At 44.3% G+C, this 27,834-nt stretch overlaps 2 protein-coding genes across 2 annotated transcripts in view; one reads left to right on the forward strand and one right to left on the reverse strand.

Annotated features, from left to right (window-relative positions):
- Positions 1-472: 472 nt before the first annotated feature.
- Urb2 (URB2 ribosome biogenesis 2 homolog (S. cerevisiae)) lies at positions 473-27,319 on the reverse strand. Its single transcript, XM_005405006.2, has 11 exons — positions 27,235-27,319; positions 25,041-25,179; positions 23,529-23,705; positions 17,688-20,327; positions 16,924-17,581; positions 11,967-12,127; positions 10,685-10,795; positions 8,894-9,136; positions 7,050-7,137; positions 3,960-4,099; positions 473-1,735 (listed from the first exon to the last, which is right to left on the reverse strand). Exons 2-11 carry the CDS (start codon positions 25,164-25,166, stop codon positions 1,538-1,540), a joined length of 4,542 nt encoding a protein of 1,513 aa, XP_005405063.1. The 5' UTR covers positions 25,167-25,179; positions 27,235-27,319; the 3' UTR covers positions 473-1,537.
- The window catches only part of Taf5l (TAF5-like RNA polymerase II, p300/CBP-associated factor (PCAF)-associated factor, 65kDa), a 37,842-nt gene continuing 37,260 nt past the window's right edge, over positions 27,253-27,834 (forward strand). Inside the window, exon 1 of the mRNA XM_013504717.1 lies at positions 27,253-27,524. Within this exon, the coding sequence (XP_013360171.1) occupies positions 27,276-27,524 (249 nt within the window). The 5' untranslated portion in view covers positions 27,253-27,275. The remainder of the gene's footprint in view (positions 27,525-27,834) is intronic.

The raw sequence follows: 27,834 nt of genomic DNA on the forward strand, positions 1-27,834 counted from the left end.
TACTAATAAAAGACTGAAAAAGGGATATCAAGAACTCCAACATAAATCCCACAAAGACACTAAATGAGAAAAGGCCAATATCTCAAATGAGAAATAGATAATACATAATTTACATAATAAAATGGTGAATCTAAAAAACGTAATCATTTAATAAAACTAAAGAAATTCAGAACAAAATGGCATCTCTCACCTATCAAACAAACAAAACAAAAATCAATGTTGAAGCTGACTCACTGGGGGAAAATAAATTAATGCACTTTCTAGAGAGCAACTGGCAGTATTTATATTAAGTTATTAAAACAGATTCAGTTTTCTGACAATATAATTCATGGGAATTAATCTTAGGGAAACAATTTAGCTATAGGCATCAGCTATAAAAGGGAATTGGGGAAGATCTCAATGTCTAACCATAGGGTACTTACTAAAGCAAACAGTTCTGTCTACCCAGAGGACTACTGTGCAGCATTAAAAATATATACCAAGTGTCTTTATTGACCCAAAGATGTTGTTGATATACTGTATTACACAGGAAAATGTGAGATAACTTTAAAAATGCATCTTGATCAATTCAGCTCATTATGCATACATACACCATACATCAACATACCTGCACAGCAAATGATCCAAAACAAGACACTCGGAGTGACAGCAAAGGTCATCTGAGAAGGGGACAACATGAGCAGTTTTTGAAAGTTTTCCCTTTTATTTTTATTTTCTTAGGTTGCTACAGTGAAAATATATTGCTTAGGTGGTAAGATTAAATAATTAAAATGATTTCTTCAACTGAAGAGAAAAAAATTCCAAAATAAGCTTCACAGACTGAAGCAGGAAGAGCAGGCAGGAGCACAGGCACCTCTGCTAGGAGGATCCACCTGACCTAGAGCTAGGCAGCTATCCCCAGTGCCATCAGAGGATCTCACAGTAAAGGCAAAAAAGTGGCATCTTGAGAATGCCTCCCATGCTACTTGAGAATTTAAAGGTCAGATGTATTTAAATAGCATTTAATTGCAGACTGGAAGCAAAATGCCAAATTCTCTATCATTCCTGGCCAGGAGAGGGGAAAAGCAACACCAACCCAGGCCAAGAGCTCTGCAGGGCATGGTTATAAGAGCTAACAATTCCCATTCCAGGGCCCAGTTTCAGAATTCTAATATATAATTACTTATAAAAAGATATACTAGGGCTAGGAGTGTAGCTCAAGCGGTAAAACACATGCTTAGCAGGCACAAGAACCTTGGACAAATCCCTAGCACCATAAAAAACAAATGATTATAAAAAAGATGTATTAAAAAATAGTGAGGAGAACAAGCTATAAAAATATTCAAGCCCCAAAAGGCTTTTCACATGTCAGCTCTGCGCATCAGAGCATCTGAGGTCTTCTCCCTCCAAGGCTCTCAGACCAATGCGCCAAAGTCTTGGCAAAGGGGCCCTGAGGTGTTTCTACGGCCTGGCTAGGTGCTGTCTTCCCTCTTAGCCTGCTCAGCCTTGTGGTATGTTGGGTAGATGCTGTTTAACTCCTCATTGGCAATGCTCCCAGCTAGGCAGTGTATCTTTTCTCTCCTTCCTGCTTGGCCTTGTGGTACTTGAGGTAGTCACTGTGCAGCTCCTTAAAGACGTCTCTAGCTCCGGGCTGCAGTGAGGCCCGCAGGAACTGGATATCAGACTCAGTGCACAGATCCAGGATGAGGTAAATGCCCTCCTGCAGCAAGTCTCTCACAGCTGGGTACAGGGTCACCTGGGAAAGAAGGCAGAACCCTGTGAGAACAAGCTGGGGCAGACTGAATGGCATGCCTTGCGTAGAAGGCCAATAGCATGAAGACAGTATGACCACTCCGAATCTCCTGGTTTCAGGTGCTTATTTCTAAGACAAGAAAAGGTCTATTCCCACAACACAAAGATCACTGGCCAATGAATAAAAACACCTGGAAGCACCTTAAAATCTCCTTGGACAGATGAGCAATATAAACTACTTTCCTTAAAGTAGTAATAAATCCGAAATTTGACCTGGGGGGTCAAAGAGATGACTTCACACATTTCCACTGGGACTCATCACCAGTGGAAGGGCTCCTGGACTTCAGCTGATCCCAACTGACACTATTACATCACCTCCCACCAATATTCGTTCTCAGAAGCACAGGGGATGCAGGCGGGATCTACTTAGCAGCCCTTGCTACCTAGCATTTAATTAAACCTGAACATGCTGGTCTGGAAAGATTTATGGTTCTCTCAGTAGATGTTTCTAATGCATCTTGGAGTATTTTCTTCATTCCTGAATTTAAAAACGAAAGATAAGACATAAAACTCTGTTGCCAATAAATTCTGGGATGCTACAGCCTTAGATAATTCTCAAGGCCTTTGGCTTTCAGGATTAAACATAATAATGTAAAAGATAAGCATAAATTAGACTTGAATAATGAGGCTAGGCAACAAGACTGTTCACAAAGTAAATCTCAGAACAATAGTGACTTAAAGCTTGCAATTATTGCTTCACTTTTTGGCCCTTAGCAAAGTGATCTTACTATGTTTCTTTAGTAAGAAAGTAACACTAGCTTTTCTTTCATCAAATGCTTACATAGTAATAAATCAAGTGCTTGGGAAATGTCAAGATTTTATAAAAACACAGCTGGGCCTGGTGGGGTATGCCGGTAATCACAGCACTTGGGAGGCAGAGACAGGAGGATCACTGTGAGCAGCTTGGGGAACATAGTGAGATCAAATCAGTCTGCAGTGCAAAGTGAGACCTTGTCTCAACAGAACAAGAGTCTATAAAAATGCTGAACAAATGCAAGGAAACCAAACTCCAAGTCCACATGTCATCCAGTGGACAATTTGAAGGGTCTTGTGCTCCCTGTCTCTCACCGCTGTGGCAGTTGATAACCCAGCTGTGCACTTATATGTCCAGGCTATTTATTCCCTGCATGGCCAGTCACACACCCAAGACAGATGACTCCACTGGCAAGGTCAGCAGGGCCAGTGGGCTGGAAAAGTAGTCCGCAGTTACAGTATAGCCTAAAACAGGGAGGGGGTGTTCTGAGGAAGTTCATTTAGCCAAATGTCCCTAGAGAAAGGCACCTCTACCCAGATAGGCTCACTAGAGGCCTCACCACTATGTCTACCAGGATTATAGCAGGAGAAAGGCTCTTTCACAGATAAGCAGAAAATATCAACAGACACATGCAAACACACTGTCTACCCGTGGTTCCTCTCTGAACACACTCAGTCTTCCACACTGATGTTCACATTAAACAAAGTCAAGGTTCGGGGGCTGGGGATTTAGCTCAGCGGCAAAGCGCCTGCCTGGCAAGCGCAAGGTCGTGAGTTCGGTTCCTGGTACCGGAGAAAAACCAAAAAAAAAAAAAAAAAAAACAAAGTCAAGGTTCATATAGTTCAAATGTTGAGCCCTAGAGCAGCACCAGTGGCTTACAAAATTTTGAAAATAGGCATGGACATCCCAAAGTGAGAAAACTCTTAAATGAATTTATAACCCACGTTTTCAAGACAAAAAGCTAGAGTAATTCGGACAAAATTCAATGTGCACAAGTCACCCACGTCTCCACTTGCCTCCTGCTTTGAGTATGTGAAAGCCACTGAGTTTCAAGAACAATAGTGCTCCATGTGCTCCTACTTGCAAGGGGACCCAGACCAAAACCCAGGTCCCTTTTGTGCCTCCATTAGCCTGGTCCAGGAGACCTCTTGTTCTTGGCCCTGAATGACATATTACCTCCCCAGAAGATTATTAATGAGAGGAGCTGGTTCTGGAGTCAGAGAAAACTAAGAAATCCTGAGCTCCTCATTCATGGGGCTCTGCTTTGCACAGCCTCCCTCAGTCCTGACCACAGCCCCATAGACACTGTTCCCACACTGTGCCAAGCGCAGGAGTGAGGGCTATAGGTCTGAGGTTGCTTGCCATTTTGATGCAAAGCCATGCTCAAAGCCTGACAGAAAACCCTGGATTGTACCTTCTGTGCCTCCGTTACATACTGGGCCACCATAAATGGAGAAAACACAGCAAACTCCTCAGCTCGTGCAGTGATGTGACTGTACATCCTCTCCACCAGGCGTGCACATTCAAGGACCACTGGCAGGTCATCCGTGCTCCCTGCAGAGGGCAAAGGTTCCCAAATGGTTAGCTCACAAACACTGCAGTGTCCCTCTCATCTTACACCTGTAATGTAATTAGACACTTAAGCCTTCCACTTTTCCTAGACCCTTAATTGTTTTGTAGACAAAATGAGAAAAACATCATGTCCAGATATTTGCCTACATAGAAAAGGGAAGAACACTTAAAGTACTCAAGAGTCAATAAGACTTAGGGGTCCAACTAGAAAAATCAAGATTTTCAGGATAAAAAAATCTAGTGGTACTACTGGGTTTTTAGTTGTTATTGCTTGTTTTTACAGTGCTGAGGATGCAATATGGTACATGCTAAGCAAGTCCTGCTATTTTATCTTAAAAGAAGATGGTTTTCTTTAAAAAAAAAAAAAAAAAACGAGAGACAGACAAGATTTCTATAAGGCAGCTTAAAATGGAAAATTACTTAAAAGGAAAACAATGGTTTGGTTCAGTTCAGGTCTCGCTATACAGTTCAGGCTGGCCTTGAGCTCACCATGTAGCCTAGGCTGACCTCAAACTCACAGCAATCCTCCTGCTTCAGCCTCCCAAGTGCTGGGATTACAAGAGTCCACCAACACATCTGGCTAAAAATGGTTTACTGACATCAGTTAAGACACTCAAATTATGTCTGTCTTAGAAAATTTCAGAAAGGGGGCCTGGAGATTTAGCTCAGCGGCCCAGTGCCCGACTGGCAAGCGCAAGGTCATGAGTTTGATTCCCGGTACCGAAAAAAAAAAAAAAAAAAAAAAAAGAAAGAAAGAAAGGAAATTTCAGAAAGGATTTGTGAGGGGCCTCCTAAGAACTTGGAGAGCTTGACCTCAGATGGGAGAGCTGGGGACTCCTGCCCAGGCCAAAGTGTCTTCTCTCCTTCACTCAGCACCGCGGCAGGGCCACTTTTGTTAGTCTAGAAGACACAAGCAAACCCAGTGATGAAAAGGCTAGGGCTGCCTAGGGTTGGGCCCAAGGAGTGAACAGACTGCAAAGAGGCCAGGGGATCTCATGACAGAAATGTCCTGTGCTACAACTGTAGTGTTGCTTCACATGTGCTCTTAGCTGCCAGAAATCATTAAACTGTATACTCTACACATTAAACTGTATACTCCCAACAGGCATCACTTGCTATACCTATGTTATACTTAAGTAAATCTCATGATATTTGAGAAATGCTACATTTTTAGCAGACCTTCATGGATGTAGTTGTCCTACATCAGTGCAATCTCTATGACACAGTGTGAGTGGTTAACACCTGTGAAGCATTTTGAAGGCCACTCCCTGCCATGAAGGAATGCACTTCCTTGTCTAAGGCATGCTGTTCCTTCTCTTCTCAGGCCACTCAACATCCACCCTGTTCACAAATGAGTAACCAGCACTAGCTCCTGTAGCCACCAACTTCACATATAATCATTAAAATATATCATTTTAAAATATATAATCATTGTTGGCATTAGATGCCAAAAAAAAGGGAATAAGTTAAAAAAATAAACAAAGAACAAAACAGTGGAAAGTCCTGCTAGTGAGTCCACCAGAGTAGTCTTGGCAGACAGAAATGACCAGGCAGGTCAAATAAGCACAGCACAGGGAAATAGGGCCTCAGGACAGATGACAGGGGACAAGCCTGAGGCAGCACATAGCGAGGCACCTCCCACTGCTCAGTAAGGCTGAAGCTGGACCTGTCCACTTCCTGTCCAGGTTGATAGGTCTGTCAGAACCATGTTCTTCAGGTTGGGTGAGATCAAAGACCTCAACAAGGGTGAGATCAAAGACCTCAACCAGGCTAAGGCTGGCCCAAGAGAGAGGACTTATTTCGCAGACTTGGTCCTCATCAGATGCACACTGAGTCAACACACGCTGGGTTAACACATGCTGAAAGTACTGAGTCAACACATGTTCTCGCCATGACTGGGAGAAGGCAACACATGTCACTGTGCCACTGCCTGGTCCCCAGCCAGGCAGAGTAACTGGGGAACTGCAGTCCATGCTCACAGGTCTCTCCTTGCTTTTGCCAAGATGCCTGGTTAAACGAATCATGCCAGTCCCACAGCAAAAAGCACAGGACAGGAAGAAGTGCAGGCTGACTCATATATTCCTGGTCATGCTGACTGCTATCAGAAGTCTTCTCTGACACACTCCAAGTCAACTCACAACTTCATCTGTGAGCCCACAGTATCCCACAGGCAACTTGCCCTCATGCTTGGCACATGAGTGGCACAACATAATTACGAAAGTGAGCAATGGAGAAGTCTCACTTTCATATAACATGCTTAAATAATGAGAATCTTAAAAATTAAAAACACAGGGGACTGGGGATTTAGCTCAGCAGCACAGCGCCTGCCTGGCAAGTGCAAGGTCGTGAGTTTGATTCCCAGTACCAGGGGAAAAAAACAAAACAAAACAAAAAAAATTTAAAACACAGCAAGAGTCACCAGACTTCAAAGCAGAACTGTTCATGTACACAGTAATCTGCTTCTGCCAAATGGCAATCTGTGTGTGTCTCTGGTAAACAAATACAACTCTCCCAAGGTTATGACCTTGCTGATAACAAGGTACAGGGTCATATCCTCTGTAAAATGAAAAGCTCTGTAATACCTCTTCCTTTTGTCCCCTACTAATCTACAAACTTGTTAAAGGTGAGAATATGGTTATAGTCATCTTTATATCGCTATATATACTATGCTCAACAAAAACTCCCTAAATCTTGACTTTTTTTCCCCAAAAAGGTTTAAATTAGAGATGTCAAATGCAGCCACTATTTCAGATATAGTAAAATATGACAGTTTGAAATTTTTTGAAAAATGATCTTCAGTATTCATTTGATGTGAACATTTTTCTTATGTTAACTGATTAGCTTTATCTTCATTGATATTTGTGACATATTCAAAGACACTGCATGATCAACACATTCAAACTGTGCATCTGATAGTGTGACTCTGCCTTACCTTTGTCCTTCTGCCGACCTTCATGCATCACAGAAAATACCAGTCTATTGAAACAGTTCACAAAAGATGGAATGGCCTTCAGCATCACCTGAAAGAAGTAACAAATAAAAAGTATAAAAGTCTGCAAGCAATGTTCAAGTTGGTCTGCTTGTTTCCTTCTTCACCTTGCCCATCAGGACACTCAGAACAGGCGTGCTCATGGCTGGCTCCCCTCACCTCCTTCTCGGGTGACTGCTCACCCACCCTGCACTGGCTCATTAACTTTTGCTTTAAAAATCTGAACCTAGGGACACCGATGGTGAACCTTTTAGAGCTTTCAATGACACGAACAGTCTGCTGCAGCACATGTGCCAAGGGTTCACCACCACTGGGCTAGGGTTCTACACCGTACAATTTCCAGAATCTTCGAGGAAAACCCTGCTTTAGGACTGGATGAACCTGTGCTTTCCTCTAAGCTGGTTCTAATTCATCCTGGAAGTGTACAGAAACAAATCATAAAGTAATGATACTAACCAACTTAGGCAAGCAGAATTGGCATTAGAAAGATTACCAAACAAATTCACTTCAATTGGGGTCATCATCTCAATACTGACAAAAAACTTCACTTAGGACTTCGTCTTTAAAACTAAGACTAAAATGACAAAACATGCTTCTTTAGTACTCAATTACCTCAAGTCAGGTTGAAACCACACACTGTCAAACTGAGCAGTCATGCCATGTCACTACTTCAGTTTAAACTAGTTAAGACTTTAAGACCAGGTATAGTGGCACATGCCTATTCAGGAAGCTGAGGCAGGAGGATCACTGTGAGTTCGAGGCCAGACTGGGCTACAAAGTGAGCTCAGGGCCAGCCTGAACTGCCTAGTGAAGTCCTGTCTTGAAAAGACAGAAAATAAAAATAAAAGAAGTTTCAATAGTCAGTCTGTAGTCCTCCTGGCAAAACCTCAAGTGTGCAGGCAATGAGGTCAGTGGTCATTGGACTGGACAATGCAGAGAGCACTGCACATCCTACAGCCTAGTGCTCTCAGAATGAACAAATAGCTATCAAGTGTTAGTTTCTCCTTGCCCCTCTCTGTGGTGCTAGGGCTCAAAGTCATGCATTCTAGGCAAGCCCTCTACCACAGAGTTACATCTCAGTAAGTGTTGGAACGGTTCTCGTTGGTATAATTAATTCAAAACAATTCTTGATATCACGCCACATCCTTCACGTCAAATTACTGACTTTCTGCAGCATGTTTAGAAAGTGGTTATTTTTATAAAAGTCTCTTTTACAGAGACTCATCACACATTCCCCAAAACCTCTCATAATCCTTTACTTCTGTACTGATGAAAATTGAATAAATCTGGGGCCAGACTTCTTAGTGATTCTTTGAGACTTGGACAAATCATCTAGCTTTGGTGTGTGCTTGTCTCAGTCTTCTCATCTGCAAATTGAGGATAACAAAAGGTCATCATGAAGACTAAGTTAAAACACGTGACATGCTCAACACAGCACCAGCTGCTGATCATCCTGCGAGGCATCCAGCGGCACCAGCCGCCTCATCTGTCCTCCAGGAATGCCTAAGAGGCTAGCAGATGTCCGTGTCAACTTGGCCCTAACGCTGCTGTCTGCATAATGGGCCTCTTTAAGTGTTAGTACACAAACACCAAAGTATCAAACCCAGTTGAAAAGAACTTAAAATGGCTGAGCATTTTGTGCTTAAGAAACCACTTTGGTCCTGGAAATTATTGGAACAAAAAAGTCTAGTCAACAAGTCATAATTTTTATTTTCCTCTAATAGTAAAGCATTGGCACTGCTATCGTGAAGGCTGAGGCATCCCTCTCGGAAGCTCTTTCCCCTTACCTTGGGATGGCACTGCAGTACTGAGAAGAGCAGGTTGTGCATCCTAGAGAAGACGCTCCCATACTCTAGTGGCTTCAGGTGGTCCAGGGGGACGGTCAGCAGGATGCTGAAGGCCAGGCTGACGTGGTGGGGATTGCTGATGGCATCCTCTCCCTGCCGCAACAGAGCAGCCAGGACATCGAGAATAGGTATGACCCGTGCAAGCGCCACAGGCTGCTCCTCACAAGCCTCTCGGTTCTGCAGCTACAGGGCAAGGTGGGCAAAGAAAGAGAATGAAGAGGATTCTCAGAGTGAAAACACAGCACTGAGCACAGGGTGTCAGAGACAAGACTGTCCCTGCTCCAAATGAACTGCTGTGGCCCAAGGACAGGGTGAAGAGACAGCAGATCAGCGACCAAACCCCACTGTGGACTTGGCCACTTCAGCCACATTTTTTTTGTTGGAGTCTTCAGTCATGAAGAGAAGCAATTTTCTACAAACAACCTGACACAGCCATTTTCTCACAAGAAAACTGCACATCAGATGTACACAATAGTATTTTCCCAAAAAAGATCAGCAGTCTCATGTGTCTATAACTAAATATCACCGGCTAAGCTTCTTACAAATCAGACCTAGTTGAAGATAATTACTAGTCCAGAACACAAAAATAACAAACTCAAGAAAAAAGACAGCTCAAAGTCGTACCTAGGTTACCTGGCAGAATGCACTTGGGGCTCCTTCTAACCCTAAGCACACCTGGTGAGCCTTTCGAATCCTGGAGTCTGACAATTCCCACAGCCCTGCTGGATGTTCTGGCTCAGCCGAGCACTTGCCACATCTATCAAAAGCTTCTAATCAGAGTTTAGCCTGATGCACAGCAGCATGGCCTCCCACATGCCACCACCACTGTGACCACTTACGAGACTGGGACACCAGCATGGCCCCACCCAACTCAGCAGCTCCTTCAGATTGGCATAATGACACACTTCAGCCACTGAGGCAGACTTCAGGAAAATGACAACAGAAAAAAACTGAAAACCACAGTATAAAGTCCATTCTTTAGACCTTTACGCTCTAGGAATATACTGATCTGGGCCAATCCTCTCCTCAGCAGAAAACTAGAACCAGGTTGGAGACAATGGTATAGTAGACAGGGCTCATTCACATTCATGGTAAGGATGCTTGGGTCAGGCTCACCAGAGAGCAGAACATCAGACCAGCCCAATCTCAAGCAGTTTTATGTTCTTGTGAAACAAAATCAAGTGGCTACTAGACACAAAATTCAACACACAGATAGGATGGTACAGTAACCCATCTGCAATATTACTACCCCATTCTACAGTGTTCTCACTTCACTGTACCATAGGCCTTACACACACATACTCCTCCAAGTAACTCAATGCGTCAAGCCAACTATAACATTTTGTGGGGACAGAAAGTCCCTAGAGTCTTCCTTATTCCTCTAATTACACAGCTTCTGTGCCAGTCTCACTTGTCACCATCTCTGTGCCACAGCTGCCAGCTGACACCAGTGTGCACAGACAGAACACACAATCTAGGCATCCTGCTCACAGCCACCTCTAGGAAGCAGTTCCAGAAATGCTCTGCCCTATACAGGAGAACAGCAGAGCCCAAACAGCTGGCCTTTGTCTTTACACAAGAGAGTGGGGAGGGGCTGGGGATATAGCTCAGTGGCACAAGCACCTGCCTGGTAAGTGCAAGGTCCTGAGTTCAATCCCTGGTACCACACACACACACACAAAAAGAGAGAGTGGGGATGAGCTGGAAGGCATGTCTCCAGAGGCCACTCACCGTCAGAGCTGTGACAATCTGTGGGCATGCACGCCACAACAAACTCGCTTTCTCTCCTCTCAGTGGGCAGCTCAGTAGCAGCTTGAGCAACCTAACAGCAGACAAAACAGCCTGAAACAAAAAGGGAAATTTTAGCGGCAGAGATAGGCAGCCCTCTTCAGGACCACTCACTGGCGCTGGTAAAAGAGCAGAGCCCTGGAGCCCTGGCACTGCAGACAGGGACAAGGCCAGTCAAGACTAAGTGCTTAGGGCAACTGGCATCTTCACATCAGCACACAATCTGGAGGAACTGAAGAGCCAAGCTCTGGACAGCCAGGCTTTTCAGGAGTGCCTCACGTGTGTGAATGGACCGGCTCAGCACACTCCACAAGGAGTCTAATTCACTGACCCCACCTTGCCAAGATGGCCCTACAGAGGATGCCATCAGCTTCCACAGCAATGATGCTGCTGGCATCACTGAGCAAGAACTGTATGTGCTCATGGACCAAAGGAAGGGCTTGAAAGACACTGGATGAGGTGCTACAGTCACAGGTAATGACTTTAAACCAGAGGGAGGGATGGGTTTGTACTAAGCACCCCATCAACAAACAACTGGCCCCACTTGGAGCATGGATCCCCAACCACCTCTCTTGCTCTCTTCCCATCCAAATGAAAGCCCAGCCCCAGGGTGTCATCTGTGACCAGGAGTTGAAGATACTCATGCCAGTCATAAGAACCCATCTGTAATCCCAGCACACAAGAGGCTGAGGCAGGGGGATCGCTGTGAGTTCAAGGTCAGCCTGGGATACAAAGTAAGTTCAAGTCCAGCCTGAACTACGTAATAAAACTATGACTCAAAAATAATTATTAAAAAAGGACCTTCATAGGGCAGAAAGGACATGAATCAGAATTGGTGGCTGTAGGCAATCCTCACAGCAAGGCCACACTGGTTTTCTCAGGAACTACATTGAAACCATACATGCCCCAGTGGTACTCAGACACTGGCCTGTAGCTGTGTAACCAAATAAAGTACAAGTTTTCAAAGTGTGGTGGATGAGTAACTTTTGTGGGGGTCAATACTGTGACTATACAATACTTAGCATCTCATGTAATTAGAACACATATTTATAAATCCTGCTCCAGGCCAGGATACACACAGCCAGGCTCCTTCAATAGCGCCTATCTTGCCTCTATCCTGCTGGTGTGACTTTAGTTTGAGGGACAACACAGAATCCCAAGAAAAGCATTCCCATGGCAGCAGATGATGTCCAGAGCCTCTACTTGGGGAAAAGAAGATACGCGCCTGCAGGTCTGCCCTCCAAGCACAGCCAACATCCAGTCCCTGGAGCACAGACCGTATCACCAGTGCCAAGTCCTCTGTCGTTCCAGCCTCCAGCATTTGGGCGAAGAGGGCTCCCAAGTCAAGCTCCAAATCCTGAGCTATCTGAGCAGGAACTTCAGGAACTGACAGAAAAGAAACCAAGACTGTTATAATGTAACACGAAGGGACATACAGAAGGGTATGACAAAAGGGCTGCATGTTGAGACAGCGTGCACCACACAGCAACTCAAAAGTGTACCCTGGGACCATACCCTTAAGTGAAATAAATGGGACACACACATTTAAATACTGAATGTTTTCTCTGGTGTAAAAAACTGAAAGGGTAAATAAGGACCACAATGTACAACAGATATTGTGAAACATGAAGAAAATGTTCAAATCCAAAGGGGAACTAGGAAAGGACCAAGAAAAAAATAGAAGGGAAAAGTGGAAACAAACCCTTTGTACATAAGGAAGGAAAGAGGAGTTGAAGGGAGGAGGAGAAAATCTGAAAAAAAGCAGCAGCAAGATATATCACATACAGGTACAAACTCCCTATGATGAGTATGAGTATTACCTTTATGTATATCTAAAATGTACCAATAAAATTATTTTTTTAAAAAAGAGCCAGTATGACCTTAAAAAAAAAAAACAAAAACCCACAACTGCAGACCTTCAGGAACATGTGAAAAAGTGGGGTACATACTTAAGGCAGGTGCCATGTATATGCACACAATCTGTACCTGTGCATGGTGTGTACACACATACTCATGCAATGCACATATGCACACACAGATGACAACCATGCTCAGGAATGGTAAGCTCTGGGCCATACAGACAGGTGATTGTTGGGCTGGGGATTGAACTCAGTGGCACAGCGCCTGCCAGGCAAGCACAAGGTCCTGAGTTATATTCTCAGTACCGGAAAAAAAAAACAAAAAACAAAACAAAACAAAAAACAGACAGGTGATTGCAACTTTGCACTTTTCTATTCCCTTTACAGAATCTAGAGGGGTGCAGAAGTGGAGCAGTATTTTTAAAAAGACAAGAACAATGAAAAAAATCAAAACTATCCTATACTTTTCAGGACTGTCTATAGAATCATCTAGTTGTTTCCCAACACTCCCAGTGCTCTGGACACAGTCTCGTCATAACACCTACAGCCAGGGGATCCAAGGCCGAACACTGAACCCAGTTTACCTTCCACGGTGGTTCATTCTACCCAGAGTACCTTCCACTTCCTGTGAGTGCTCACTATGTACTTTCAAGTATAGACTGAGGGCAGAAGCCAGAAGTTCTGAGAGATAAAGATATAGGACTGAATCTCCCACAAGTGTAAGACCCTGGACTCATGGCCTCTTTTAGTCTCAACTCCATCAGTGAAGGGCCTACAGCACCACTCCTAAGGTTGGCAAACAAGAAAAGACAACAAAGCTTACAGGAAAAGCCTTCTGATGGATGGCTCCCCAATGCCACCTCCACAGCTACGCACACTTGGGGCACACACCTCTCAACCCAATCCCACATCCTGGTTGTTTTCTGGCATCCCATGCCTACTCCTTGCAATCTGTGTGGATGTCTTGTTACTTAACTAGGTCAACTCAGCAGCTCAGTCCTCCAAGCAAGAGATAGTGCTACACAGATGGGCTGTGTTACGAACATTGGCTTCTGTGCCGACAGAGGTGTCTGTCCCACTATCAGAAGGCTTTTTTTTTTTTTTTTGGTTTTTTTCTCCGGTACCGGGAACCAAACTCACGACCTTGCGCTTGCCAGGCAGGCGCTTTTGCCGCTGAGCTAAATCCCCAGCCCCTCAGAAGGCATTCTTCACAGAAGCTCACATTGGCAAGCCAAAACCCACTTCTGCACCATCCAAGATCACAGCAGCCTGCACAGGTCACCTGTGTAGCCACCACTCAGTTCTTCCAGGCTACCTTTTTATGTCCTTTCTCTCCCCAGTGCCTTGGGCTACTCCTCGCTGAGTATGTACTCCAGACAGCCCACCTCTCCAGCACGTCCCTGTACAGAGTCAGATGATTTAAGAGTGAAAGGGAGATAGATTGGGCTATTGGGCTAGGGTAAATCAGACAAGCAACTGGGCAGAATATGTCAAAGATCATAAAAACACACAACTAACAGGTTTGTATTTCCTTTTTTTTTGAGACAGGATCTCGCTATGTAGTTCAGGCTGGCCTTGAACTCACTATGTAGCCCAAGGTGGCCTCAAACTCGCTGTGATCCTCCTTCCTCAGCCTTTCAAGCACTAGGATTACAGATGTGCACCACCAAGCCCAGCTAAAATAACTCCTAAAAAGAGGACATGCAGGGGCTGGGGATTTAGCTCAGCGGCAAAAGCGCCTGACTGGCAAGCGCAAGGTCGTGAGTTCGGTTCCCGGTACCGGAGAAAAACAAACAAACAAAAAAAGAGGACATGCAGAGAACACAGGACCCAAAATGAAATGAGGCTTACAGCTCCTGAATATTTAGACCAATCAGAAAAGTGCTATTTTCAATTCATTTGCATTGTGCACAACTAAGCAACAAAGATGTTGTTTCTAACCTTCATATACATCTGGTAAAACACCAAATTTTTGAATAGGACAGTTTATAACTGGCATGAAGCCAACAGAGTTTTTTGGTTTTGTTTTATTGTTTTTTGAGACAGGATGTTGCCACACAGCCCAAGCTGGCCTGGAACTCCCAAAGATCCTTCTGCTCAGCCTCCTGAATACTGCTATTATGCCACAGCTGGTTAACGCCAGCTTAGTTTTTGATAGGGCAAATGTCCCAATGCCTTACTTGAAAGAAGTCAATCCAAGTAATGTGGATACAAAAGATCCCTTTCCTCTTATCCTTGGAACTGCTATGAGCCTTTTCACCAACCCACTCTCATAGAGCATACCTCTTTTCCACCTTTAATAAATGTGCACCTTTGGTGCCTTTTTCCTTATGTCTTGCTCAGGACACCAAGGACCTGGAAAGAAGCCAAAAGGACCCCATCCAGACAAGAGGAGGGCTGGACCAAGGGATGGGGCAGCATACTGGCCTCCTTGTGGTGAAGGTTCTATCCCTGGGGTCAGAGTCAGGGCTCAAGGACTGCCTCAACACACCAGGGCTGGCCGGGAGGGGTACACAGCACTCTTTAATAAAGGGGCAGAGCCACCAGAACTTCAAACTTCCAACTGCTATTGCAGAAGATGGTCACTTCAAACATGGCACTAGTCTGAATAAGAGACTCAGTTCCAGCCTCCAGTAGGAAAGCAAGCACTACTGCCTGAAAGAGTCACTGACAGGATAAGTCAGAATGTCATTTCTGAGTCTTTCCAGTTCATCCACAACCCAACCAGACAGGAAGGTTGCTGACAGGGAGACAATACAGCCTTGTTCAGGCTACACATTCAGGTCTGGCACTGGTCCAAGTAGAACAGGTGGCATTACTTTCTCGAGGGCCACTAACTTCAGGGCTGCTCTGCGGAAAGTGGAGTTTGGCACATCCTCTGAGGGTCAGGCTTGGCTGGATGACTCCCCAGGGTCTGTCTTGACTATTACTCCAACTCCTCTTAGGGACCTCTAAAACTAAACAGAATGCCCTATGCCAACCATGGTGCATGCTGTCTTAAAACGAAGACATCAGCTCTATTTGGCTTTGTCTCCTTTTGAGGCTAGTAAAAGTATACCCTAATATGGGTAACAGATCTTAATGATCTTTCACTATATTATTAAACATGGTCATTTTTTTTAAAGAGTAAGGCTCTAAACAGACACTCAAAAAATACTGATCTAGCCCAGGCTTAATTTAAATTTAATTAAATCATAGAAAAGAGTATTACAATACGAAAATAGTATAAAATAGCTGGGCATGGTGGCACAAGCCTGTAATCCCGGCACTTGGGAGGCTGAGGCAGGAGGATTGCCACAAGTTCAAGGCTAGCCTGGGCTTCATAGTTCAAGGCCAGCCTGAATTACCAAGCAAGATCCTGTCTATAAAAGAATATATATAAAGAATATTAAAAAAAAAAAAGAATATAGCAACAATTACAATATTTTAATACAATCATTATTTTAATTTCTGCATGTTTCTAGCCCTTATACATATGCACGTATACTTTATTTACTTATAACCATGGCATATTTAACATTTTATACGGTAAGTTGAGCATGGTGGCATACACCTGTAATCCTAGCACTCTAAGAGGCTGAAGCAGGAGGATCACATGGTCAAGCCCAATCTGGGCAAGTTAGTGACTGACCATGACACTGTCTCAAAAGAATAAAATAAAAAGGGGCTGGGGATATAGCTCAGAAGCACAAGCACCTGCCTGGCAAGCACAAGGTCCTGAGTTCGATTCCCGGTGCCAAATAAATAAATAAATAAATAAATAAAAAGGGGTATAGTTCAGTGTGAAGGCCCTGGGTTCAATCCCTAGTAGCACACACACACCCACAGCCACACAAGCACGCACAGAATTTATATTGTGGATTTTGCCTAACACTAACACTTTTTTAGATACTGAATAGTTTTGATAATTGTCATTTCCATAACTGCATAGCTGACCAGAAGAGTCTATTGGAGCTGAGACTCCCCAGAACTGCCCAAGGCTGGGTCAAGCTAAGGCCAGAGTCAGAAGAAAGCAGGCTTTGTTTGAAACAGGACACTCTCCAGAGCAGGAGAGCTCTGAGGAGCCTAGAAACATGTCCAGAGACTGGGGCAGGTACAGCCAGAGAACTGCAAGGATGTGCTCAGGATGCAGACAGGAAAATAGGAAGTCCCGGCACCTAGACTGGAAAGCAAGCTTTCCAATGTCCTGGTGCGCCACCAGGTGTTACACACTAGGCATCACCTTCCTATCCAAAAGGCAAGGCAGGGCAACTTAATGTACCAGCACTGGAGCTCTACTGACCTAAGCCTTGCAGCCCAAAATTAGCTTAGGAAACATCTTACCTGCAAGAACTCTTCTCACAGAGTGAAACACGGAGGTGAACACTGAGCCCTTCTTGGGATGGAGCTCTGGGGCTGAAAAGAACAGAGTTAGGAACCGCAAGGCTGCCTGGAAAGACTGAGCATCCCCTACGAGGGCTGGCAACTCTGACAGCAGCTGAGCATGGACATCCTGGTAGAGGGCCACATGGGAGGGCAGTGTCCTGTCTGTCTCAGCCACTCTGTCCTTGTAGTGCTGACTCAGGTCTACTTCTAAGAGTGCGGTGATGGCTAAGAGGGCAGCTGAGGGCAAGCAGCAGCCCCCAGCCCCTGACATGAAACACAGCCGCAGTGCAGCGCCCATCTGGAGCAAAGCCTGCTGCAGGAGCTCAGGCAGCACTGCGGGTGCCTCCTGTGGCTGCCTTCGCTCTCCGACAAAAGGCCCTAGGACTTGGCACAGTTTGGTTAGGGACACCAAAACCAGCTGGCTGCCCAAAGGAATCTGGTTTTCCAACTGCTTAGTGGAAGCTGCCTTGGTGTACAATTTGCACCTTGAGAGGAAGGCAGTGATTTTCCCAAAATTGAGCACCAAACTCAGCTTTAACTGGATAAGCATCTGCATCAGCTGCTCCAAAAATGTCCCTACCACTTGGAGGAGATGCAGCCACATGGGATCATCTACCTCAATAGGAAGTCTGCTTGCATGTAAATTAGGAAGCAATATGAGGATCCCAGCTCCATCATTGCAATAATGCAGTACCACAAAGGTACCTATAACATATATCCACCTCAATAGGAAGTCTGCTACTGACTTGCAGCAATGATGTCAGCACAATCTCAAATACATCACTAACATACAGGACCCTGAATACAGAGCGGGCACTCCTTCCCCTCTGAAGACAGCCGAGAAGCCGGTAGCATGTCACCAAGAACTGTAGGTCCAAGGAGGAACAGGAGTACCCCACTGTGGTAACAGCCATGGACAACAACAACAGAAAATAATGGACATGGTAGGGTGCTAACAGGCTGTCCAGGTGTAGAGTAGAAATGATTTGCAAAAGCCTCAGGAGGCTTTCCAGCTGTTCTTCCTCCAAATGGATGAGGAAGTCACTCTTGACCAGGGAGAGTAAGCTCTGGGCAATTTCTCCTCTTGGTTCTACACCCTCAGGTCCAGCTTTTGCAAACCTAGTTTCCCAATGAGCCATAACTGTGTCATCCTTCCCAAAGAGCCAAGGTAACTGTTGACTGAGAAGACCCTGGTCACCAGAGCATAGAATGCTAGAACATCTTGCAACTAAGCACATCAGGAAGGCAGAATGGAGGGACTGCATCTCTGGAAAGAGAGGGCTATGAAGGAGAGCTGTGGATATCTTCTCAAGTGTGATACACGCCTCTTCATCTGCTGAGCCTTCCTGGGCTTGGCTTGTTGATAAAGTTCTTAACAGGATACTAGCCATATACCTTACATCTTCCAGACACAGGTACGGTATTAAAATTGGGAGATTAGACACAATCAAGTGCCAGTGTGCTATAGGGTATGTGGATGCACACACTGTCCCCACTTGCCCATCCCAGGAAGCCATTGTCTTCTGACTCAGACTGTCTCTGGCAGAACCAAGGATGTAGGCAGCATCATACTGCAAAGTACAGAGGACTTCCTCAGACAGAGGACTAGCCTGTAGTAAAGTCCTTTTCATCTTCTGCAAGTAGAGCTGTTTTAAACAATACTGACTAAGAGAGTTGGACTGAGCTATAATCTTCTCGACCTTCTTCCAATGCTGTGCTTCCAAACCTAGGAGCAATGAAGGAAGGTTTGAGACCTTCAGAGCACCCTTGATCAGGTCCTCAGCCACAGAGTGATATTGGCCACAGTTCAAACTGAGCATGGCGTCCACCTCCACCCAGGTGTAAGAGAGTAGAAGTGCAGAATCACTCACCTTCTGCATCCACAGCTCAGGTTCTGGGCCTGGGGAGCCACAGAGAAGGGCCAGCAAGGGCTTCACAAGTTTGCCCAGCATCCTCTCCATTACACACTGCATCCGCCTGACGATGGGCAAGGGTGTGTTGCTGTCTAGACTCCGCATGTTGAACATGATGCAGTGCAGCAGTGAACTCAGGGAGCAAGACTTCAGAGCCATGTCAACATCACTCTCCAAGTAGGGCAGGACTACAGACTGGAACTTCTCCAGTACAAGGGCCCATGTGTCCAGGATCTGATTCGGTGGCAGCTCCAGAAGGCAGGCACAGAGCACTGTGGAGGGGCCTGAAGTCAGCACAGGCTGCCTCAGTGTCTCAGCAGCTGGACGGCATATCACCCCCAAAACTTCCTCAAATAACTGTGGCACCTGTCGGAGTTTTGCATACGTCTGAAAAAGGGTGTCAATAAGCACCTCCTGGGCTTTCTTGGCTCGAAACTCTGTTACTTCTGCATCGATCCAAGCTGAAGACAACAGGTCATCCAGGTCTGGCTCCAGAATCAAATGATTTAAAGATATCAAAATCTTGAGGCAGCGGAACCAGGCTGGCACGGGTGCCTGAGAGTGGTTTATCAGCAGCTCTGCCAATCGCCGGTAGAAGCGGAACTGTGCCTCCTCATGCCGGATCCTATCAGCAGCCACATTGTAGATATTGTTGCTGGCCACGAGGTTTAGCAGCTGCTCTACAACCAGGAGTTCTGTGGTCCACTCTGATGTGGACAGGTCTCTCAGCTGCTCCTCCGGCAGGCGTAAAATTCGCAGGCAGCCAAACAGCCTGGGGAGAGCCTGGAAGCAGAGAAACTGGTTTCCCTCTTTGAGGTAAGAGTCCAGAAAGAGCTTATACAGCAGGGCCACTGAGCTGGTCACCACAGAGGCATGAAGGTGTGGTTCGCAGAAATCAGCACCCATCAGTCTGGTAATCACAGTGTCCAGAGGAGCAAGAAGATTCTTCATGGCTCCCATCTTTGAGTCACTTTGCTGCTGGTCCAAGAGCTCTTCTTCATAGGATGAAAGCAGATCCGGCCGAAAAAGTCCACCTTGGAGCATGGCCTCAATCTGACTCCTGACATCCCGGCTTAACACCTGCCGCATCCGGGCCTGTATCCATGTACCCCCAGAGAGCAAGTGCCTCAGGACCAGGCAAGGCTGCAGCAGGTGCCCAGTCACATCCACAAAGACACGTCGGGGGTTGCCTTGCTGTTGCTGTATTGAGAGGTAATGGCTAAGGGCCAGGTGAATGACCTCAAATAGCTGAGCTGTCACTGCGTTTTCTGGCTGCCTGCAGGCTGACCAGCAAAGGTGACTCAGCAAGGCCACCAACAGCTCCTGTTTGGCCAGGTAGATGACAACAAGGGCAGGTGTTGAGAGAATGCCCTGGCAGCAGTTCAGGACAGCGCACATGTTTTTTTGGCATCCAGAGAGAGAGAATTCAGATATTCTCTCATTTATCATCTAAGTGTTAGGAAAAAAAAGAAAACTCAATTATTACACCAAACCCGCATATATACAACAACTACTACAGAATCAATCGACTTGCTCCTCTCCTTCATTATGAGAAATGCCCAGATTATTATAGCTACATGGTGTGTAGTGCATTAAAAGTGCCTGTTTTTAATTCCTTCACACAACTGTCTCCTGCTAATATCAATTCTGAAAAGAATTAGTGCCTTTGTAAATTTGATACTCATTTTTAAAATGCCAGGGTTTACCAGCACTTGGGAGGCTGAGGCAGGAGGATCACTGAAGTTCAAAACCAGCCTGGGTTACACAGTGAGATCCTATCTCAAAAAAAAGTGGGTGGGGGGAGGAGGTGGAGGAGGAAGAAGAAGAGGAGGAAGAGGGAGAGGAGGGAGAGGAGGAGGAAGAAGAGGAAGAAGAGGAAGAAGAGGAAGAAGAGGAAGAAGAGGAGGAGGAGGAAGAGGAAGAGGGAAAGGAAAGGAAAGGAAAGGAAAGGAAAGGAAAGGAAAGGAAAGGAAAAGAAAAGAAAAGAAAAGAAAAGAAAAGAAAAGAAAAGAAAAGAAAAGAAAAGAAAAGAAAAGGAATAAAATAAGAAAAGAAAAAAAAAAGCCAGGTTTTACAAGGCTTAAACCTATAACCAAGCTCAGGTGCTATCAGATGGGGAGGCAGTGGCACTTGGGTCATGACTCTGAGGTCCAACATTTTTTAAGAGAAAAAGTATAGTCAAACATACTTTTTCTATTAAAAAAGCACACTCTATAAAAAGGAAAGCAAATGTTGCTAGTTACTTATTACACAGCAGACCCACTGTCTTCTGCTCTCAAAGTTCCAAAATTTACAGACACTAAAAGTGAGAGCCAGGCATATTCCTAAAATTCACTGGTTTAGAGTGACTTGCCCCCAGCTTTATGGCATCTGAGAATAGAAACTAGCCCAGGGGGGCTGGGGATTTAGCTCAGCGGCACAGCACCTGCCTGGCAAGCGCAAGGTCATGAGTTCAATTCCCAGTACCAGAAAAAAAAAACAAAAACAAAACAGAAACTAGCCCAGGATGCTAAGCCCAATGAGACAGGCATTGTTTTTCCCACTGAATTAAGTGCTGGCTAGGATCTTCAAAGTCACAGCGGAAACTGCAGCAAACATACAAGTCCTTGGATGTCAATGTACCACCAGTAGGCTCCAGATTTTTCACTATATTGCATATATAAAAATCCTTTCCATATTTACACCAAAAACTGTAATTTATTTACAACTATTTACATACGCTATAGTTCTACGCAATTATAAACACACAAAAATAAAAATTTAGAAAGTTTGATCACTTAAACAGAGATGTATCTTCCTCCTACACCTTGAAGGATTATTCAGAGTTCTTGAGAACCATCTGCAAATCACCTCTCTGTCCTCCTCTGCCCATCCATGAAGTCAGCCCTGTGGTGTGACAGCCAGGCTTTAGACCTAGGCACATCTCAGTTCAAATCCAACTCTACCACCCACTATTCATGTGACTGCAAACAAGTTACTTAATCTATTTGGCTTGTCACATACCACATGCTTGTTAGTATAGCAGTAGTTTTTATTGCAATTAGCTGTTTTCATGGTATTTCAAAATACTGCTTTGAAAATGAAGTTCAGTTAGGCATGGTGGTACATGCCTACCACTTATGAGGCTAAAGCAGGAGGATCACCATGAGTTTGACACCATTTCATCAAAGGTGTTTGACTGAAAGTGATTCTGAAATCTCTTAAGTCAGATTAGAAGTATGAAATTTATAAATTTCATACTTCTAATAATAAATAAATTTCATACTTCTAATCTGACTTAAGAGATTTCAGAATCACTTTCAGTCAAACACCTTTGATGAAATTTCTATTAGGTCGCCTTTTGATCTTCCTCCAGACCAAATGAAAGCCTGGACCAAAAAAAAAAAAAAAAAAAAAAATCAGCATTGCATAAATTGCTTTTCCATTTAAAGAGGTAATCAAACTTGTGGCACATGCCTGTAATCTCAGCTACTCAGGAGGCGAAGGCAGGAGGATCAAGAGTTTGAGGCCAACCTGGAAAACTTCATAAGACCCTGTCTCAAAATGAAATAAAATAAAAAGGGCTGGAAATATAGTTCAGCGGTAGAATGTTTACCTAGGTATATGCAATCTCCAGTGCCAAAAACAATAAAAAGGGTAATCAAAATTTGTTCATGAAACAGTTTAAGCTTTCAATAGTAATGTGCCAGGTGTGGTGTGCAAGCCTATAATTCCAACAATTGTGAGGCGAAGGCAGGAGATCGCCACAAGCTTGAGGCCAGCTTTTACCTTTTTTAATTAGTTTATGTTTTTTGTGGTTTTTTTTTGTTTTGGTTTTGGTCTTTCTCCGGTACCAGGAACCGAACTCACGACCTTGCGCTTGCCAGTCAAGCGCTTTTGCCGCTGAGCTAAATCCCCAGCCCCAATTAGTTCATGTTTGCGATACAAAAGGAATAGGTTCATCATGGGGAGTTAGTACAAGTATATACTGCACTTGTGTCAAAAGGTAAACATTTTAAATTGATTCAGGACAAGGCAACTACAACAACAGCACAACTCGTAAGATAATTATGAAAGAGAACTTTCAGAAATGCTTCAGACAGTGGCAAGAATGATAGGATAAACATGTTCAAAATGAGGGGGAATATTTTGTAAGGAATTAATGGTAATATGTCTTATGATGTAACACTTTTTTTTTTTTTTTGGTACTGGGCATCGAACTTGGGACTTTGTACTTGCCAAGCAAGGTGTTGTGCTGCTGAGCTATATCCCCAGCCCTTTAATACATTTTTAAATTTAAAATAGGGCGTGGTGGGGCACGCCTGTAATCCCAACATTCAGGAAGTTGAGGTAGGAGTATCATTGTGTGTTGGAGACCAGACTGAGCTACAAAGTGAGCTCAAGGCCAGCCTGAACTCCATAGCAAGACCTTGTCTCAAAAAGACCAAAAGAAAAAAAAATTTAAACATTTATTGCATTTTTTGGTCCCATCTTGTTCTTTCAGTTAATACCACTTGTAATTCTGATTAACACTACTACTTCCTTTTCCTCCCTACCTCGGTATTTCCTGCATCTCTATACAATTGACCCTAAAAAAAGGCTCCAACAAGCAACAGGAAACTAACAGAGACACATGTAACACACAGGACAACAGAAGAGGCTGTCAATTACCTTGACAAGAGAAATCTGAAGGTTAATTGTCTTTCCGTTCTTGAGGAGATTCTGCAATTTTCTGCTATGTAGAATGTTATCTACATAGATCCAAAGCCTTTCAACAACATCTTCCTTCAGTTCAAGTTTTTTCTTATAAAATGTAACCAATGACTGTCTTGCCCAATCAAGTAAAACCTGAATTTGGAGGAAATACACTCTGAAAATAATTTTTTTACAAGTGAGAATGATGCTGGACATTTTAGGGACACCCAATCATGACCAAATCCAACTACAATGGAAGAAAAAACTCCTTTAAAACTCACCTGTTGTAGTACTATATTTCATAAATGTTCTGGTATCTTCAAATGTTTGTTATTAAAGAATAAAAAGGGGGCCAGGCATGGTGGCACACACCTATAATCCCAGTGGTGGCACACTCCTGAAGCAGGAGGATTGTTGTGAGTTCGAGGCCAGCCTACCAGCATGAACAGCATAGTGAAACCCTGTTTCAGAAAGACCAAAAAAAAAAAAAAAAAAAAAAGCTGCTGCCCAGAATTACCACAGAATAAATCACAAAAACAAAGCAAAAAGGCTGTGTGAGCTGTGTATGGGCAATCTCATGTTACCAGCAGTTGTATCTCACCTAGTAGACAGAGTCTTGTGAAGAGATACATGAGTGCTTTGTGAGCAGGAGGCTATACCTGTGAGGTTTCCATTACTGTGACCTGCTTCCTCATACACAAAATATGGAAGAAAGGAGAGAGGCCTCAGCTCTCATACCAGAACTGCTAGTAATAATATGAAGAGTGCTAGATGCTAGAAGGAAAGAACTCTCAGGATAAGAACAGCATACATCTTGGTTAAACTGCCTACCCATTCTATCTCACGCTGTATAGCGATGTATAAGGGACTACCAAGCTGCCAGAATGATTCCCATGTGCAGCTAAGTGTGGGCACTACTAAAGCAATAGCTGCTCTACATACTATCACTCATCATTAATTTAACAAGTATAATCCATCTTTGACACTTTTTTGGGAAACAGGGTCTCACTACATAGTGCAGGCTGGCCTCCAACTCACAGTAATCCTCCTGCCTCAGCCTCCCAAGTAATGGGATTACAGGCAAGCATCACCATGCCCCCAACCATCTTTGATGCATTTTGTCCTGCCATCTTTAATACCAGCATCAGGAAGTATGTGATCCAATTCCATTAACTTATCCTCATGTTTATTGCATTAACTATTTTTTTTTAACCTAATAATCTTGAGAAATACTCAAGAGTTATATCCTTTTTGGTACCAACTATTTCTAGAATGACTTAACACAAATACACATCTCTACTTCCCAGCCTTCAACCTATCAAACTAAAAGATCTGGCTCACTACTTTTCTCACTGACATTACTTTTTAAAATCCGTCCGATGACACTTCCTCCCCAACCCTTTTTGAATCTTCAAGTAAATGTCAATACGCAATTTGAACAGGTGATTATTCTAAATTACAAAAATGTAAGTCATACATTAAACTTACTTGTTCTTTATTTGGAAGAAAGCACTGGTGGGAAATCCAAGCAAAGTGAGCTAGTTTTAATTTATCTTCCCAGGAAGTTGTCTTGCTTTTAAGCTTCAGGGAAATGCCAGAATAAACAGCAGCCATTGCTACCCTTTATCTACAATTAAAAACAAGGGAGAACAATATAATAAGTTCAAACTGAACAGACACCAGAAAATGAAGGGTCTTACTGTTTACAATTTTTTTAGGTCAATGAATTAAAATACCTCAACAAAATTATTGGGTACAGGTCTGTAGTGAGACCCCTGGCTCATGAATTTTCTGGGGTAAATTCAGAGAAAATACAGGTGTGGTGGTAACGGCCTATAATCCCCAACATTCAAGAGTCTGGGCCAGGAAGATCACTACATGTTCAAGGCCAACCTGGTCTACAGAGCAAGAGCCTGCTTCAAAAATAATGGTAATAATAATAATAATAATAATTTAAAAAGTAAAATAAATTCAGACAAAATAAATTCAGACAAAAACAGAAGACAGACTACAAGCATTCCAGCTGTGATTATACATCCCATCTACAGAGGTGAGTGTTCAAGAATCCAACAAGGCAAAATCAGTGTTCAGAGCCAGGCCCACTGGGAATAATCTTAGCAGTCCCAGAAGCTAAGGCAGGAGGATCCCCAAGTCTGAGACCAGCCTGGGCAATTTAGCAAAACCTTGTCTCAATTTGAAAAAAAAAAAGAAAGAAAGAAAACTAAGAATGTAGCTAGCACTCAGTTTAATTCCCAGTACCAACACACACAAAAATAAATAAATAAAATAAAAACAGATGACTCGTGGAAAGAGTCACTACACATAGTTTAAGATTTAAAAAGAGCCGGGCGTGGTGGCGCACGCCTGTAATCCTAGCACTTGGGAGGCTGAGACAGGAGGATCATCGGGAGTTCAAGACCAGCCTGGCCTACAAAGTGAGCTCAAGGCCAGCCTAAACTGCATAGTGAGACCCTATCTCAAAAAAGACAAAAAAAAATTTAAAATTTAACACAAATTTACATTTAAAATGTGACATTTCTGTACATATCTTCTAAAGCATATTATGAGCTGGGCATGAGTGGCAAACACCTGTAATCCCAGTACTGGGGAAGGCTGAGGCAGGGTGATCACTGTCAACTGGAAGCCAATCTGGGCTATACAATGAGTTCAGAGCCAGCCTGAACTACAGTGATTTTTTTTTTACTCAACACAAATACCCATCTCTACTTCCCAGCCTTCAACCTATCAAACTAAAAGATCTGGCTCACTACTTTTCTCACTGACATTACTTTTTAAAATCCGATGACACTTCCTCCCCAGCCCTTTTCGAAACTTCAAGTAAATGTCAATATGCAATTTCAACAGGTGATTATTCTAAATTATAAAAATGTAACCTGTCTCAAAAAAATATTATGTATCACGTATTAGGCCTAGCTTTATCAAACAGCTGAAAGAAATGAAAAATGCAATTCAATAATCAGACAAAGTAATGTTTAACTGAACCCCAATAGAACTGTTGCTATTTCTGCTGCAACAGTAACTTCCCGCTGTAACTTTATCTTATTCAGACAAGTACAAATTTACCACAAACACTGCTGTCCAAAAGATTATCAAAAGTATGTAACTTAAAAGGCTGTTGCCGGGTGTGGTTGTGCACGCCCATAATCCCAGCACCCGGGAGGCTGAAACTGGAAGATCAAAGTGAATTCGAGGCTAACTTGGGCTACATAGTTCAAGGCCAGCCCAACATATCTCAAAAAAAAAATGGCCATTAAAAAAAAAAGTAAAAGCTGGGCGTGGTGGTTCACGCCCATAATCCTAGCACATGGGAGGCTGAGGCAGGGGAATTGCCGTGAGTGTAAAGCCTGCCTCAACTACATAATGAGACCCTGTCTCAAAACAAACAAACAAACAAAAAAAACCCACGACACACCTACAGTTCCCGTAAACCAAGACAAACAAAAGCTCTAGGTTTCTTAGAAGTCTAAATAAAAACACTGAAAGGTTTTCGTTACAGAAAAATTAAAATGTCAGTGCAAGACAAAAAATCATTCATGATACTCAATACAAAAATAAAGTCAGTGCGAATGAAAACAAAATAGAATGCAAGAACTGAGGAGATGTCTCGTGATTGTCGATTCCGTCAATCCAAAAGAATGCGCAGTCCTGAGGGCTGTATCACCTGCTTTCAGACTTTACTTTCAGGCCCCAGCTGCCGGAGAAATGCGTGCATCCCAGAAGAATCCCTCACTCTCACGAAGCTCTCGAAATGCCGCTAGCGCACCCAGTGAACCCCGACTCAGCGCGCAGGCTCGGGGGGGCACGCAGCCCCCCACGCAGCCCAGCGCAGGACAAGGGTCCCTCAAGCAGCCCACGAGCCCGGGGCCCAGTCGCCACGGCCAGCGCACTGACTGCCCGCCCGCGCAGAAGCACCCACAGAGCGCGAGAGGGACAACCGCAGCCCCGGCCCGGGTGAGGCAGCGGGACTAGGTCCGCGTGGGGGCTCAGCACGGGTGGGGCCTTGGCCTAGGTGGAGGTTCAACCCAGGTGAGGCCTCAACGTGGGTGGAAGTTCGTGTCGGGTGAGGATACACCCCAGGTGGGGACTCTGTGGAGTGGGCACAGCCTGGTTGGAGGTTCCGCGCGGGAACTGACCGGAGAACCAGCAGTCAACTGAGACCACTCGCGCAAGGGCGCTCACCTGGGTGCTCCTCCGCTCAGCGCCGCACGCGGGAGCAGGCGCTTCCGGCCGACGCCGATGCGCGGGGCGGGGCGGGGCAGGC

This window comes from Chinchilla lanigera, unplaced genomic scaffold (assembly GCF_000276665.1).
Source record: "Chinchilla lanigera isolate Chin_1 unplaced genomic scaffold, ChiLan1.0 scaffold00091, whole genome shotgun sequence".
In the NCBI taxonomy this organism is placed as follows: Eukaryota; Metazoa; Chordata; class Mammalia; order Rodentia; family Chinchillidae; genus Chinchilla; species Chinchilla lanigera.